The sequence below is a fragment of the Bison bison genome, unplaced genomic scaffold, assembly GCF_000754665.1.
Source record: "Bison bison bison isolate TAMUID 2011002044 unplaced genomic scaffold, Bison_UMD1.0 scf7180017864349, whole genome shotgun sequence".
NCBI lineage: Eukaryota > Metazoa > Chordata > Mammalia > Artiodactyla > Bovidae > Bison > Bison bison.
In genome coordinates, this window is record NW_011494921.1 from 9,496,032 (window position 1) to 9,513,484 (window position 17,453).

The following is a 17,453-nucleotide window of genomic DNA, read 5'->3' on the forward strand; positions in this document are numbered from 1 at the left end:
TCTCCAAATTACTGCTTTTTTTTTTTAATTTAAGCATATTATTTTACTAGCCAGATTATATTGGATAATCATTACACAGTTTACACACATTCTTAATTGCATGATATCAAAGTCATTTTTAAATTTGAATATCGTAAATAATGCCTCACTAAATATATTTTGCCCAGTGCTTCCCACCAGACCACCCTTCCATCACCCTCAGATAATTTCCTTATGTAAGAATCCAGGAAGCGGAATTTGCTTATGTTGCTTAACACATATTACTGTTGATCTTCACACTGCTTAAGCCAAACAGAGAAGGCAAGAGAAACTACAGAAGTCATAGAAAGAGAGGGAATGGCTTTCACTGCTTTCAGCTATCTATATGCATCACTGCTTCTGTTGAACTGACGTGCAAGGCTTAAAGTTATCACCCTAATGAATAAATCACAGCTTGGAGTTCACAAGGAGACTCGAAAGCAAGGAGAGACAGCTCTCCAGTAACGTACGCTTAGCAGGTCCAGCACTGGGCCTCCCTCCCAGCGCAGATTCTCTGGTTACAGCAAAGAATACCTCTCATTTCAAGTGGTTTTCACAAAGATTGCTTGCTCCTTATCCAAAAGCTTAAAGGAAATCAAAGCCATTCTATATGGAAATCTGACTTCAGAAAGCTTAGCCTTGAAAACTTTGATAAAAGTCATCTAAATCTCAATTTATAAATTAAACATTTACTTGAATAAGTTAAAATCTCAGATGAATATTTAAAGAAACCCCCCTAGCTTAAATATATGTATATGTTTATTCTATAGATTCTGTATAGATTCCATATTCTGTGCTATTTCTATATTTTCAGATAGAGAGAAAGCCATCAGGCTGCATATTCTTTTGGGGCTACTAGCGACCACTTCTGGGCTTGTCCATTTATCCAAATCTTAATTATTATCCAAGGTTACATTTTTAATATTTGAATGATGCAGTCAAATGAAGAAAAACCAGAGGAAGGAAGAGGAATCAGATTCAGCTTCAGGGGGTAGCTCAGTGAAAAGAGATCATGGGTCAAGAAGCTGAGACAGCCTCAGGATCAAATGTGTGGTCTTTCAGTGCAGCAAGTGAAACCAGCGCTTTACAAAGCAAATGGAACACACCTGGCCCAGACTTCTACAGTTAAATGCCCTATTAGTCTCCACTCTGTTTTAAAGGCTAATAATTCTCAAGGAGTATAGAGCAGGTGCATGCATATGCAGTCACTCCATTGTGTCCAACTCTTTGCAACCTAATGGACTGTAGCTTACCAGACTCCTCAGCCCGTGGAATTGTCCAAGCAAGCATACTGGAGTGGTTTGCTACTTCCTTCTCCAGGGGATCTTCCCGGTCCAGGAATTGAACCCACATCTCCCCATTGCAGGCAGATTCTTTACCACTGCTCCACATGGGAAACCCTAATTATCTCAAATCATAAACTATAACAGCATTATGTACAAGAAGTATGGACTCCACTAGCTTTCTTCTATTAATTTGTATTTACATTTTATCAGATTGCTAATGTTCATGGCCAGTTCTTATGGTTCACGGTAACTGTTTAAACAATTTTAATCCAAAGGTCTAAACAATTTTAACCCAATGAAGATGTGAAAGAATGAGTGAAGAGGCAACAGATGAAATGTGTTGAAATGTGTTAAGATAATTGGTTGGTAAAGGAGTAGGAGTGAGGACGAATTCTGAGCTAATAATGATAGATGTGCTTTTTCTTAAGCCATACTTTTTGAAGAATGTTTACTATTCTGTCCTACACACCCTTCTCTATAATCCTAGCTGTCAGTCCCCTTTCCCTGAAGTTTCTACTTTAAGTACTCCTTGTTCTTATGAAGCCTGCTCAATCACTGCAGCCATTGTTAATGCCTCAAAAGAGTTATTCCTGTTTTTCACATTTGTACTGCCCATTACTTGGCACACCATAGGTACTGAATCAGTACTCAAATAAGGAGAAACATAGGGAGAAATGCTGCATGCAGAAGAGAGATACTATTAAGCTAAAAACATGGTACAGTTCAAACATCCAAAGAAACAGCATTTATTAAGACTCCATGCATGAGCTCACACAGAGGCCCTTGATTAGCACAGATGTATGACACTGGCTTCCCTCGTAGTGCAGTGCTTAAGAATTCTCCCTGCAATGCAGGGGACACCAGGTTGATCCTTGGCCCGGGACGATCCCACATGCTGCAGGGCAACTAGGCCCACGTGCCACAACTACTGAGCCCACGCGATGCAGCTACCGAAGCCTGTGTACTCCAGAGCCCGTGCTGCTCAACGAGAGAGGCCACTGCAAGGAGAAGCCTGCTCACCGCAGCTAGAGAAAGCCCTCACAGGGCAACGAAGACGCAGCACAGGCAAAAACGAAATTCAATAAAAAAAAAAAAAAAAAAAAGATGTGTATGAGATGGAGTCTACTTAGATCCAAGGGATATGAAGAGAATGTAGTTAAGTGGGAGTCTTGTGCCATTCCAGGAGCTGCGAGTTTACATTTGGTTCTGCTTACAGTGTGAGTCATTCAGAGCAAGGAGTAGGAGCACGCAAGTCAGCGGAGCATCCCATTCCTCCCGGGTATTTTATGGGAATTTCAGCACCTCCACTTCATTTATTTTCACTCCTTCCAGTAAGAGACATAGTCCCTTAAGTTTGGGTAAATGATATGACCTCATTTCTTAGAATCTTTTGCCTTGAATCACTATTTTTACCATCACTGGGTCAGTTCTACAGGATTCATGGACACTTATCTTTGATAAACTGGACTGGACACTGACTCACCCAACCTGGTCTTGAGTATCAGCTCCATCGTTAACAGCAGAGTGAGATCAAGTGAGCTTAATTTTCTTAGCTTAACTTACTCTTTAAAAATAAAGATAACAATATATACTACAATGGAGAGAAGAGAGCATAAAACACAATATATAAAGGTTAAAAGTAATTTCTCAAGTAAAATAGAGAAAGGAACTATTCCTATAGCACATCCTAACCATCTTGTATTGTTTACATGAGACCAATCATGTTCTCGTGACTTTGGGCCCAGCTCTCCTGACCTCCTTGTCATACTTCAGACACCAACGGGGCTCCAGTCTCTGGATGTCTATTCTTGCTATTCCTTCTGCACCAGGGGCTCTTGTCTGAACTATTTGTATGGCCGTCTCCCTCACTTTCTCAAGATCTGTGCTCACGTTTTCCTAATGTGCGAGATCTTCTCAAATCCCTACATAAAAGAGTACTCCCTCATCATTTGCTATACCTTCTGCCATACTTCCTTTTTTTCACATCATTTGTCACTACCATTTCTACCTTGATAAAATTTATACTCTTTGAGAATAGTGACTTTGTTTATTGTTTTGCCCCTAGAACCTAAAATAATGCCTGGTATAGAGAAACTTTCAAGAAGAAATATATGTTGAAAGAATGAACACATGATTTAAACTTCCCTAATCCATTACTGAAGGGTATACACTCTGCGCAGTGTGACTTGATGTAGCTCTGTGACTTCTTGATTTATCTAAGACAAGTTAAATAATATTTATTTTCTAAGGCTCAATGTACTTTATTGTAAGGTAGTCCTGAATTGGCCCATGTATCAGTTCAGTTACTCAGTCGTGTCCGACTCTTTGCGACCCCATGAACTGCAGCACGCCAGGCCTCCCTGTCCAATACCAACTCCTGGAGCTTGCTCAAACTCAAGTCCATCGAGTCGGTGATGCCATCCAACCATCTCATCCTCTGTCGTCCCCTTTTCCTCCAGCCTTCAATCTTTCCCAGAATCAGGGTCTACTTCTAATACACTTTTTGGGTTTTAAACAGGGTATTTTCTTCAAAATGCAAACATAATTGTCAGTAGTTTTAAAAAATTATTTCATGGCTTGCTTAGGATAAAGCAGGTTATAGCTTTAATGATATTCTTAGGATAAAGTTCAAATTCTTATTTTGGTCTTGCCAAACAGAATCTGCCTTTCTTGCAAAAGTAATTGTGTGCCATCTCTGTGTTTCAGCCTTGATGGTCTTTATTTCAGACCCTAATAGCAGTACTATGACCTATGTTGACGTCAAACTTGCATTCACTTTGCCTTCTCCTCAGTTTTTAATGTATGCTTTGCAGTGATAATTCTTGTTGATGCATCAGGTCTCAATTTTAAGCACAAATCTTCTCTATATCCATCTGTTTGCCTATCTATGGTTCTATTTAGCCATCCATCCTAAGTTGAACTATAGGATACTGCCAATATTCAACCAGATTTGTACTATAACAATGACGATTCCCTATGACTTCATTTAGAATGTTTCTTTCTAAGCTGCTGCTGCTGCTGCTGTTAAGTTGCTTCAGTCGTGTCTGACTCTGTGCGACCCTATAGATGGGAGCCCACCAGGCTCCACCGTCCCTGGGATTCTCCAGGCAAGAACACTGGAGTGGGCTGCCATTTCCTTCTCCAGTGCATGAAAGTGAAAAGTGAAAGTGAAGTCGCTCAGTCGTGTCCAACTCTTTGCAACCCCATGGATTGCTGCCTACCAGGCTCCTCCACCCATGAGATTTTCCAGGCAAGAGCACTGGAGTGGGGTGCCATCACCTTCTCTGCTTTCTAAGCTATACAAGGAAAATAATCATATCTTTCTTATTTATTATTATATCCTCAGAGCTCAGTATAATGTCTGATGTTAGGAAAACTTTCTATAAATATTCTTTGAATTGATGTGCTATTACATAGCAGTGATTATCAGTATTGTGGAAATAGTATTTGTTGGTTGTTTTACTGCATAATCTTGTTGTAAAACCAAGACTGTGACTATACTAAAACAATTGAATGGCAGTGAGTTATTTACAAAGGGAAGACAGGAAAGATCACAGAGGAAGAAAATTGAAAGAAGGAGCCTAAGGAAGAGAAAGGGAGAACAGATTTGAGAAATGGTGATGGAGAGGAGAGAGGGAGAGAGAAAAATGAGAGGAAAAGAGAGAGATAGAATTGTCAATTTCCAGGCTCTTGAGTATTTTCAGGTCTGTCACTGAAGAAGTACGTGAATTCCATTTTCAATTAGTTAGGTAGCCATCATATTCTCAGTACACATGTGTTTATTCTTTTAGCCACTTTTTTCTTGGTCCCAGTTTGGATCATCTAGTTTTAAGTCTACTGATTTCAACTTCCTTCTTTTTCAAGTATCTTTCAATTTTTATAAATTTCTACTTCATGTATCTGTAATTCTCTAGAATATATTTCTACTTTATTATTTGTATTTTTGTTTATTCTATTATTTATATTTCCATTGCTTCCATTACCCCTTTCTCTTGAATTTTATTCTCATATTTAGTCATGATACTTTTTATTTCAAGAAGTACTTCTCATCTGATAATTTTGAAGATTTTGTTATATTGAACACACTGATATGTGATTTTATATGAACCTCAATATCTCATCCACAAGTATTTCAGATAACTACCAATTAAGAAAATAGGGCAGACTATCCTTTATGTAAAAAAAGTGCCAAACATTAATGATCATATCATAAGCTAGTCAAAAATACATATTGCTATTTGCAGAAGTGTCATAAAAGAGCCAGAGAAGCTATGTAAAATAATTACATTTTATGCTTATTATCGGAAATTGCAGGCATTACTCTGAAGAACATGGTTAAGATCCATTACTTCAAATAAAATAAATAGAATAAAGGTCATATCAAATTTTTTGAAAAAAAAGTGATTTGCTATGAAGACTAAAAAATGTGCCAAAGAACTAAATAGACATTTCTCCAAAGAAGACATACAGATGGCTAACAAACACATGAAAAGATGCTCAACATCACTCATTATCAGAGAAATGAAAATCAAAATCACTATGAGGTACCATTTCACGCCAGTCAGAATGGCTGCAATCCAAAAGTCTACAAGCAATAAATGCTGGAGAGGGTGTGGAGAAAAGGGAACCCTCTTACACTGTCGGTGGGAATGCAAACTAGTACAGCCACTATGGAGAACAGTGTGGAGATTCCTTAAAAAACTGGAAATAGAACTGCCTTATGACCCAGCAATCCCACTGCTAGGCATACACACTGAGGAAACCAGAAGGGAAAGAGACACGTGTACCCCAATGTTCATTGCAGCACTGTTTATAATAGCCAGGACATGGAAGCAACCTAGATGTCCATCAGCAGATGAATGGATAAGAAAGCTATGGTACGTATACACAATGGGGTATTACTCAGCCATTAAAAAGGATTCATTTGAATGAGTTCTAATGAGATGGATGAAACTGGAGCCTATTATACAGAGTGAAGTAAGCCACAAAGAAAAACACCAATACAGTATACTAACACATATATATGGAATTTAGAAAGAGGGTAACAATAACCCTGCATACGAGACAGCAAAAGAGACACTGATGTATAGAACAGTCTTTTGGACTCTGTGGGAGAGGGAGAGGGTGGGAAGATTTGGGAGAATGGCATTGAAACATGTATAATATCATGTATGAAACGAGTCGCCAGTCCAGGTTAGATGCACGATACTGGATGCTTGGGGCTGGTGCACTGGGACAACCCAGAGGGATGGTATGGGGAGGGAGGAGGGAGGAGGGTTCAGGATGGGGAACACATGTATACCTGTGGCGGATTCATTTCAATATTTGGCAAAACCAATACAATATTGTAAAGTTTAAAAATAAAATAAAAAACATAAAAAAAAATAAAAATAAATAAATAATTTATATGGCATTGCTGAAGACTCTATATCCATTCAGGGTTTTTTGATTTGTTTTGTTTTGCATCTAAAGATACAGGAAAAAGAAACATCCCTAACGTGGAAGTTCATCAAATTTTTAGAGGTATTCTTTGAAGCTGAAGTAACAAAGAAGACAGATATCAGAGTGACAGTGATGGGGAAAGGTCTTACCATCAAGATCATTCTCTGGAGTCTCTGCTGTGAACCAGTTGGAAGGTGGGCCAGTGCCATTGACTGTCATGGCTGACACCTGAAAACTGTACTGACTTCCTTTCTCCAGTCCTGTGAAAGAATTTTCCACAGAAGGAAAAAAAAATAAGTTACTGAATAACAAGTATTTTTCATGGGTTTTAAAAGTTTTAGCAAAATTTCAACAATACTAAACATGCTTTACATTTTGTGTGATTGTTGTGGTAATTACTGTTATTTTGGCCAAAAGGGTTGGAAGATTACAGCAAGAAATCAAATTATTTTTCATATATTCTCATTTATTTTTCCCAGTTTACAAAAATGTTTCCTTGAAAATAGCCTCAGGGCAGATGCAGAATATAAAATATGAACGATGAAGAAATAATCAAAAATAGCAAGGATCATTTTTCCTCACAGTCCAGAAGAAGCCTGCCTATAAATCAAGAACAGTCAATCTAAAAATTTATGCTCCATCATTCATTCAAGGTCAGTGATTCCTTTGGGCAAAGAAAGAGAACTCCAAAGCCACTGTACTTCAGCTGAAAATACTAGGTTTTCATCTCTCGAAAACATCTCAAGGCATATTTGTTTTGCATTAGGTTCCATACTATAGCATGAAGAAAATCTGTCTCTGTGATAACTTGGACACGGATTGCAGTACTCAGTGATGACCTATGAGCTGATTTTCCGGTACACAGAGAGTACAGGTAATAAGAGAAGCCTTGTGCATCATGGCCGAGTGTGACATGTATAAATTTGTAATGTGAATAACTTTCCTTTTATCTGAGTTTCAACATAGCTCATCAATGTGACACATGTTTATAAAACAAATAATGCCTCTCAGAAGACCATATGACTTTTCTGAGACACTGAGGACTCGGTGTAAACCAACAAGCTCTTAAACCTTAAGGAGTTGAACAGCACTGATAACAATTAAAATATCATCTCTCTTTTTCCCCCATTCATTTGAAATGGCACAAACATTTGGAGCCAAGGAAAAATCATAAATAAAATAGCCTCTTAGAGAAATGATGCTTCTATTAAATACAAAATTATGTATTTGTTTATTTTTGTACAGAAGGATGAATAATTCTTGGTACTGAGAAGAATTCTAACTTGCTACTAATAGATGGCTTTTAAGCCATGGTTAGAATGAATTTGGTACAGTTGAAGGCAGTCATCTTCAGTAACTAGGGCTTTTAGAGAAGGCAATTTGATAAACTCACCCACATATAATACTGGCCACTTAAGATACGTCTAATTTTATAAAACACATTGGAAGGCATGGGTTGAGAATAGTGTTGGTACTGTTGTTTCTCTTACTGTGAGTGCTTCAGTTTACATCCATAGAGTCACCACGATGCCTGACTCACGGAAGGCACAAACAGAAACAACTGTTGGAAGGTTTATTAGAGCAAGTCTTAGCACTAAGGAGATACTAGGTTATAATACAATACCCAACACCATCAGCAAGGCGGTGAATGGATGCTTTTAAACATAAAAGCTTCTTTAGCTGGCTTGTGCTCCCCCTGACCTGTCCCTTAATTAGCATGGCATCAATCTGATATTCGTTAACGTTTTGCACCCTTTCCTGGGTACTGCTGTTGATTCCTGAGGCAGAAGGAGTACAGAGCTGTCTGGGAAATCAGAAAGCTCATACGAAGAGAATTTGGGGAAGTACTGTTTACCTAATCATTGAAGCTCATGAGTTTCACGGTTGTCTCACCTGAAACAGTTTAATTTCATCAAGAATATACTCTTTTGTATTAAGAAGAAATTTGACTTCATTTTTCTTTGAAATGGATGGACAATTATGTCAACACTATCTCCAATGACTGATGTGGAATACCATCTTTGATGGTTAGTTTTATATGTAAACTGGAGTAAGACTAAAGTCCCCTCAATCAAACACTTATTGTTGCTGGGAAGGTATTTTTGTAGATATGACTAAAGTCCATAGTCCATTGATTTTATATAAGGGATATTATCCTAGATAATTTGGTGAGCCAGATTTAATCAGGTGAAGGATCTTAAGAACAGACTGAGGCTTCTCTGAAAAAGAAATTTCACTGTAGGGAGCAGCTTCAGCTTGAGAGTTCCAGCTTCAGCTTGAGAGTTCCAGCTGCTTCTCCTGATGGCCTGCTCTGACAATTTTGGAATTGTCCAGCCAACCATCACGATCAATTAAGTCAATTCCTTGCAACAAATCTCTTAGTATATATCTCCACTGATCCTGTTTCTCTGGTCAACACACCTTGACGAACATGTCAACTTCTTACATGCAATATTTTGACACATAAATGGAAATCCTTCTGAATGCCCTATACTCTGTCCCATTCATTTGACTTTATAACAAGTGATGCGTTTCATGCAGACTTTACTGATTTTAACATAACTTAACTAAAATATAGAAAGGGCTTCCCTGGTGGCTCAGACGATAAAGCGTCTGTCTGCAATGCAGGAGACTTGGGTTTGATCCCTGGTTTGGGAAGGTCTGCTGGAGAAGGAAATGGCAGCCCCCTCCAGTATTCTTGCCTGGAAAATCCCATGGATGGCAGAGCCTGGTAGGCTACCATCTGTGGGGTCGCAAAGAGTTGGACACAACTAAAATATCTTACTATAAAGCAGATACACAAATTTCTCTTTATAATTTTGCTAAAATTCAAGTTACATATTTTGAGTTTAGGCTCTATCAGTATCATTAACTCAGTTTTGAGTAAAATGAAAGCTGACTAATAGCCTGAATAATAATTTGAAGTAACTATTAAAAGGCAGTTAAGGGACCATCCATTGTTTCCCCAATGGAGCCTCACCTGGCACCCCCCACCCCACCCAGTTACTTATCAGAATATATTTTCTAACCAAACACAGTAAAGTAGCTTTTCATATCTTTCTATGATATCAGTAGTGACGTTTTAACCCTCTGTACAGAGTAGTACCCAGATGATCCTAAAAATCCTGCCAACTTTTCTTGTAATACTATATTTTAGCTTAACTTTTTACAATTTTGCATTTTCTTCTAGAATATTGCTGTGGAATCTCACTAATAACACCTAGAAATTTTAGTATAAGAAAACATTTAAAGATATATACAACATTCCATTATTAAAAGAGATTGTAATGCTTAGTGAAACAGCCCATCTAATGCTGTTCATCCAACCAAGTGATCCTATAAATAAAGCAAGTATATTTCTGGAATAAGAAATTCACCAAGGGAGGGAATCCACTCCAACAGTTTTGCTGGTTAAATAAAATTATTCTTTAGATTACATTGAATCTGCTTTACTGTGGTTTTACCTACAGATAATTTTGAGTTTTACACAGTGGGGTTAAAAAGAAGTTAAATTCCACTTTCAAGATATCTTTACCCAAGTCTTCTGATCTAAATTCAGTGCCTTCAGTACCAGATCTTTATCAGCAGAATTAAACCTGTGACTCTCTTCTAGATTAGGTAAGTGAAGTACGCAGCGATAGGCAAAACCAGAAATGTGTGCTTTTCAGAGTCAGTCTGGACACTCCCCTGAATTCTAGCCTGCAAAAGTTCCTGCTTCTTTGTTGTGAGGGGTACTTGGCCAGACGAGTTTTAGATGGGCTATGTGTATTCATGTTAGTTGCTCAGTTGTGTCTGACTCTTTTGAGATCCCATGGACTGTAGCTTGCCAGGCTCCTCTGTTCATGGAATTCTCCAGGCAAGAATACTGGAGTGGGTTGCCATTTCCTTCTGCAGGAGATCTTCCCAACACAGGGACTGAACCCGGGTCTCCTTTAATCTCACTTTCTCATATATAGTTATTAGGTAATAATACCTGCATTTCTATCTTAGGGTGTTCTTTTGAGAATCAAATGGCAAAACTGCTTTCACAAATAATTTATAAAATTAGACATTTGATAGACATAAAGATACCTAATATTTGCAAATTATTTTCTCATTTGAAACACTCCAGTGATGGATGGATAGATGGATTCATTCATTCATTCATTCACTGGAGACGGGATAGAAGGAAACCAATCTGTAAGCAAAAGCTATTTTCTGTGTATATTTCTCGAAGTTGTTATCTGAGATGTGTTTTCAGAGTTGGACTAATGAAAGTATTAACTAGGATTTTAAACCTAAATAGGCAGGGGAGTTTTGACTTAATCTCTTCTAAAGTTACTTAATTCCTTTAGCCGCCAAGATAATTTTCGATTTTTATTATTCAATATATATCTCTTTCCATCTCTGAGTTATTTCACTGTTCCTTTACATACTCACACAACCGCATAGTCATTGCCTATGGTCAATAACATATTACTGATAGCTTAAGAGTTAAGAATACAGGTGTTCAGTTTAGGCAGAATTAGATTCAAATTTTTGCTTTGCCACTTACTAACTGCATGACCTAAAAAACTTACTAGCCATCTTTCTTTGCCTAAGATTTCTCATCAATAAAATGGAGTCTATGAATAAAAAATTATTACAAAGGTTACATTTTAAAACAGACAAAGCTTTATTTTCTTATCATGGATTTTTTTTAGGTATACTGAGGTATACTTAATATACCAATTGCTGTGCATAGTTAATGTATACATTTTAATGAATTTAGACCTAAGCATAAACTATGATACCACCACTAGAAATAAGGTAATAAACCTATATATCACTTCCAAAAGACCCCCTTTTTCCCTTTGCTCTTTTTTTAGTGGTAAGAACACTTGGCATGAGATGCCTTCTAAACAAGTTTTTAAGTGCACAACACAGTATTGTTAACTATGGGTGCTATGTCATACGGTAGATCTCTGAAACTCATTTGTATTGCAAAACCTTAATTTTATACCCATTGAACGACTCTCCATTTTCCCCTCCCCCTCTCCCCTGGCAACCACCATTCTGTTTTGTTTCCATGACTTTGAATTTTAGATACTTCATATATGTGGAATCATGTGGTATTTACCCTTCTGGGACTGACATTTCACTTAGCACTGCATCTCCAGCCCATCCATTTTGTTGTAAAAGGCAGGGTATTTTTTTCTTTTCTGTGATAAAGCTGAATAATATTCCACTGTATGTATATACCACAGTTTCTTTGCTCATTTGTCAGTGGAAATTTGGGTTGTGTGACCTACTGTTGTAATGAATATGAGAGGGCAGCTATGTCTTTGAGATCCTGACTTCAGTTCTGGATATGTATTCAGAAGTGGGATTAGTGGTTCACTGCAGATTTGCTTTTAATTTTTTTGAGGAACCTTCATATTGTTTTCAGCATAGGAGCAGTTGTCAAATTTGCTATTGCTGTTATGACTATTATAAATGTTAAAGCTGTTTTTAATATTAATGATCATTTACAGATTCATACAACAGCCAGATTCACTCACAATAAAGTGAGCTAAAGATGATAACACTGGATAGTTCAAGGAGCACATAGCTAGGAATTAGAGCATCTGTGATCTAGTTGGGATCTATACCTTTAGCTAATAGTGGATCTTAGCAATGTCACTCATCAAGCCTCCATTACCTCAATAAAACAAGGGCTTTGGATGAGATGAATTGTGTGTTTTCTGTTCTGTTTGTCAGGGACCTAGAGTTCAGTCTCAGTCTCTATAGATCTAACTCGTGTCTCTTGTGTCTTCTGCATTGGCAGGCTGATTCTCCCACCAGCACCACCTAGGAAGCCCTATCTAAGTAAACAGGCCTTTTTCACAGGAGGACTGGGGCTGTGTATCAGTCTGCTCTGTGTGTAGTGCACTGGGGGTGGTGGTCTATTTAGAACTATCTTTTCCAATTATTATGGTCTCTTGGAATTCAAGCCCCATTACCTGCCAAGGCCAAGTGGCCAAGGGGTATGCATACCTGTGCGGGCTGTGCATCCCCACAGACTTTAGCAAGGTAGCAGGAAAGTAAAAAAATAAAAATAAAAAACAAAAAACAAACTTGCTTTCTTGTTTCAGGAAGGCATTAAGGAACATGACTTACTGCATGTGCCCATGGGCTTCTGCAGCAGAACACAGGAGTGCCTTGACCTGGGTTGGATGGGTGGGTGGTGTGTGTGTGTGCATGCACACGCACACACGTGTACACAGCCTCCTAGCTGCTTCTGCTTCTAAGTATGTGTGCAGTGCTAAGTCGCTTCAGTCTTTTCTGACTCTTTGAGACCCTATGGACCGTAGCCCGCCAGACTCCTCTGTCATTCTCCAGGCAAGAATACCAGGGTGGGTTGCAATGCCCTCCTCCAGGGGATCTTCCCAACCAAGGGACTGGACCCAAGTCTCTTGTCTCCTGCTTTAGCAGGCAGGTTCTTTACTGCTAGCGCCACCTGGAAAGCCCTGCCTCTAAGTATAGCTTTATTCTAGAAGAATGATATAAGTAACGATGCTTTTCTTAGTTGTAAAAAAAAGATATTGCTGAAAGTAGATTGTCTTCTGCTTGTTTCTATCTCCAATAATAAATGCCTTCAAACTCTTAATTCCCCAGTTCTATTTCTACTTTCTTAGAATTTATGGTCAAGAGATGATGTATTATTCAAAGAATATAATTTCCCTTTATTTCCCTAATGTTAACCTTGTTACAAAATTGCTGTGCTATTGTTTCAATTTTTCAGTCCACAAAATACCAACGCATGCTTACCACTATGTTTATTCTTATATTGGCCATGAAGCATGAGAAAACTCTTATATTCAATTCCAAATAACCTTCTCTGAAGAGCACTCAAAAATGAAAAACAGGACTTTAAAATTTAGTTGACTTGGGTTCCCACAATAAAATTGATAGCAGTGATTTAAAATCCTTGTTATAACTCTGAATTACTTTGTTACTGCAGATGTCCCATTATCCTAGTAAAAAGCACACACAACAAAAAGCACCTAACAAACAGAACATGGTAAAAACCAATATTTGAGTTTCTACCCCTGAATATTTATATCATCAAAAGGAAGCACTCGGGCATTTTCAATTTTCTAACAGCCAAATCAATCTATTCATGTATTTTAAAGATACTGAAAACATGGGGGCAAATTCTGTACATTTTAAAGTGCTGAAGATTTATATAGAAAATCAATTACTTCCTCTTACTACACAGTGCATAGGTTACAAAATATATCCTGGGGACAAGTCAAAACCGCAGCCAATCTACCAGTGTGGAGTACTTCCTGATTCCCTGATGCTTTCTAGCATTAAAGACATTCCCACAATTCCCACAATTTATGTTCCCACAATGCAACATAAGCCAGGACTGAGGCCAGGACACAGAACAGAGGAGAGGAAGACGGAGGCTTTGCAAAACTTGTTTTTAACACTTAAAGAATATGAGGTTATCCTCTGGGTCTTTCTATTCTTTATCTCAAATTAAAAATGAAGACCATGTAACTTTTCTGCAATAAATATCAAGCACAGTTATAAAGATAACTGTTCAGATGATGTTTGCATCCTCAAATTCGTTTTATAACAATTAAAATGAAGAAGGAACATTATGAATAAAAGTTGCAAGTTTGGAGTCCAGATTCCTACGGGCCTATAAAGATGGGAAGGGGCATGTCAATAACAAGCTAACGAATTCATCCTGTTGCTTTGCTTTCGACTGGGATGATATTAAGCCAGAGTGAAGATGGGTTACCCTATGCTGATGAGAAGTGCTAATTGCCACATAGGTTTTAGATGAGTAAAGATGTAGGACTGAATTATTTTTGGATAAAGATTTACTAGAGGGTACAATTCAAAATGATTGTCCTCGAGAGGAAAAGTAATAACAAGAGTCTGTAATGAGTAAAATACTGTATACTTGGAACATCCAAATATAGCTTTTCCTGGAAGCGTGGTCTTAACAGATTTATTAAAGATCTTGAGATGAAATAATCCTGGATTACTACAGAGTCAATATCCAGTGAAGATATCCTTATAAGAAGGGAGGATACACAGACTCACAGAGGGAGTGACGCAAAGACGGAGGCAGATTTCTGAGAGATGTATCTCCAAGCTGAGGAATGTCAAGGGCTGCCAGCACCCACCAGAGGTTAGGAGACAAACATGAGACAGATTTTCCCGTAGAGCTTCCAGAAGGAATGACCTCTACAGAAACCTTGATTTTGGATTTCTGCTTTCTCCTGAACTGAAAAAGAAAATTATGTTGTTTCTGGCCACCACGTTGTGGTAATTTGTTATGACCCCCTAGGACTATTACAGCATCTTTGATAAGAAAAAGTCTAATTCTTGCTATTCTATACAGTGATCTTAAATGATTTTACTTTTTGTTGAGAGAAAATTCTAAATGTTTGTATATTTAGAGATTCAGAAGCTTGGCTTGATAATACTGAGCTGAATGTGTTAAATCCCATTTGACAAAAAAAAAAAAAACATAAACACTAAACAATTCATTTCAGTAAGGTCTTTTGGACACATGGTTACTATTCTTAATTTATTTTCTTGACTAGCCCCTTTTTAGCTGTTCAGTGAGCACAGAGTCAGTCAGTGGTATGAAATCTTCAATCTTGGTAACCAACTGTTATGACATTAGAGTCTTGATATTTTATTTGCTTTTCATTTTACATACATGGTTAAAAATACATATTTCACTGTTACACAATTAATCACTATTGTGATTATCACAATATTAATCACTATTAATATTTGGGTATTTAGAATATATTATTCTAAATATTTTCTTCAGAATTTTTTTTTGTTTATAAATATGGACTCATGCTTAATATTGATATCAAACTGAGCTTTTCACTTAATATGTTTTAAATATTTAACATTGAATTTAATATGTTTACATTTCAATATTTGCAATAGATATACAGCATTTCATGATATGATTGTGTCTGAATTTTCTAGGTAACTGCCTATAGTTAGATACTTAGGGTCTTTTTATCTTATGCAATGAACATGTTTTTAGTTTAAAACTTTGCAAAAAAATATGTCTGCAGAATTGGAATAAACTCCTAGAAGCTGGAAACCTGAATCATATATTTACAGATACATACACACGTGCACTGGAGAAGGCGATGGCACCCACTCCAGTACTCTTGCCTGGAATATCCCATGGGCGGAGGGGCCTGGTGGGTTGCAATCCATGGGGTTGCAAAGAGTTGGACACGACTGAGTGACTTCACTTTCACTTTTCACTTTCATGCATTGGAGAAGGAAATGGCAACCCACTCCAGCGTTCTTGCCTGGAGAATCCCAGAGACAGGGGAGCCTGGTGGGCTGCTGTCTATGGGGTCGCACAGAGTCGGACACGACTGAAGCGACTTAGCAGCACACGCATGCACACTTGTATATACCACAAATCTCCACATTGCTTTCTGGAAAGATTCTGGAATCTTTCTGTACTACAAGTGGTATACAAAAGTTCATCTTTCTCATATGCTTTCCAAAACAACATATCATCATTCATTTTTATTTTTATTACTTTAATCAAAGGAGAATGCTAACTCATTTTTCTTTTAATTTGCATTTCCTTACTAATAAGATTAAACATTTTATTAGGCTTGTTGGCCATTTATAGTTCTGTAAATTGAATATTCATTTGTTAGTTTTTCTACTAGAATGTGCATATTTTAATGAATTATTTTATTAAAAAAAGAAATGTATACTTTAAATGCTTTTCATTGGAGAAGGAAAATCAATGATTAAGCATGTTTCTGGGCTTCAAATTCCTATATCTATAGAAATTACACTAAATTTTTTTCAGCAAAATTTTTTAATTTTGGTGATTTCTTTTAAAGTAAACTATGTGCATGTTGTACCAAATATTCCAATGAGAACAAATGGCTCATTTCAATTATTTTACCTTCCAATCATTTTATCAGGTAAAGAGACATACCGTCTTGGCTTTCTTTAAGCTTTTTAAATGACATGGTGCTTGTTTTTCTTTTTAAAATAGTTTCTATTGGAGTAGAGTTGATTTACAGCGTTGTGTTAGTTTCTATGGAAAAGCAAAGTAAATTGACTATACAGATACCCCCTTCCTTTTTGGACTTGCTTCCCATCCAGGGCACCGCGGAGCATTGAGGAGAGTTCCCTGTGCTTGCAGAAAGCTTTCATTAGTTATCCATTTCATAGGTGGTGCCAATGGCATGTGTGTGTCAACCCTAATCTTCCAACAGAGTGTCATAACTTCCATTTAGGAGATTTTGTCTAGATATAAAACAAGTCATGTGATTTTTGGAGATCTATTTTGGAAGCACACTCACCATCACATTACCATTTTATAGGCATAAGAGGCACAAATTCACGAGGAAAAACTAAGTTTCTATCAAGTCTCATACTGTAGGCTGAGCAAGTAGCTTAAATTGTGTGTGTGTTTTACGATTTCAGATAGAAATTTACTGAGTACTCTATATCAAGAAAGGAATAAATAAGGAATTACTTCTCATCTGTGATGAATGCTTACTTGGTTTTCTGTAAGTTATGAGCTTTAATTTGCCTGTTGTCATGAATCAAGTGTATGTGCCATGACCCACATGTTTAACTTGATCCACCGATTCCTGCCATTGCTATCTGCTTTGCTTCCCAAACCCTTTGTTCAACGTTCTCTTTGGTACTACAAAGCCTAGACCAAGCCATCCC

General features: G+C 37.4%; 1 protein-coding gene across 1 annotated transcript in view; it reads right to left on the minus strand.

Moving 5' to 3' along the window:
- DCC (DCC netrin 1 receptor) overlaps window positions 1-17,453 on the minus strand; it is an 838,683-nt gene that overhangs the window by 248,474 nt on the left and 572,756 nt on the right. Inside the window, exon 13 of the mRNA XM_010854834.1 lies at window positions 6,896-7,006. Coding sequence (XP_010853136.1) covers window positions 6,896-7,006 — 111 coding nt within the window. The remainder of the gene's footprint in view (window positions 1-6,895; window positions 7,007-17,453) is intronic.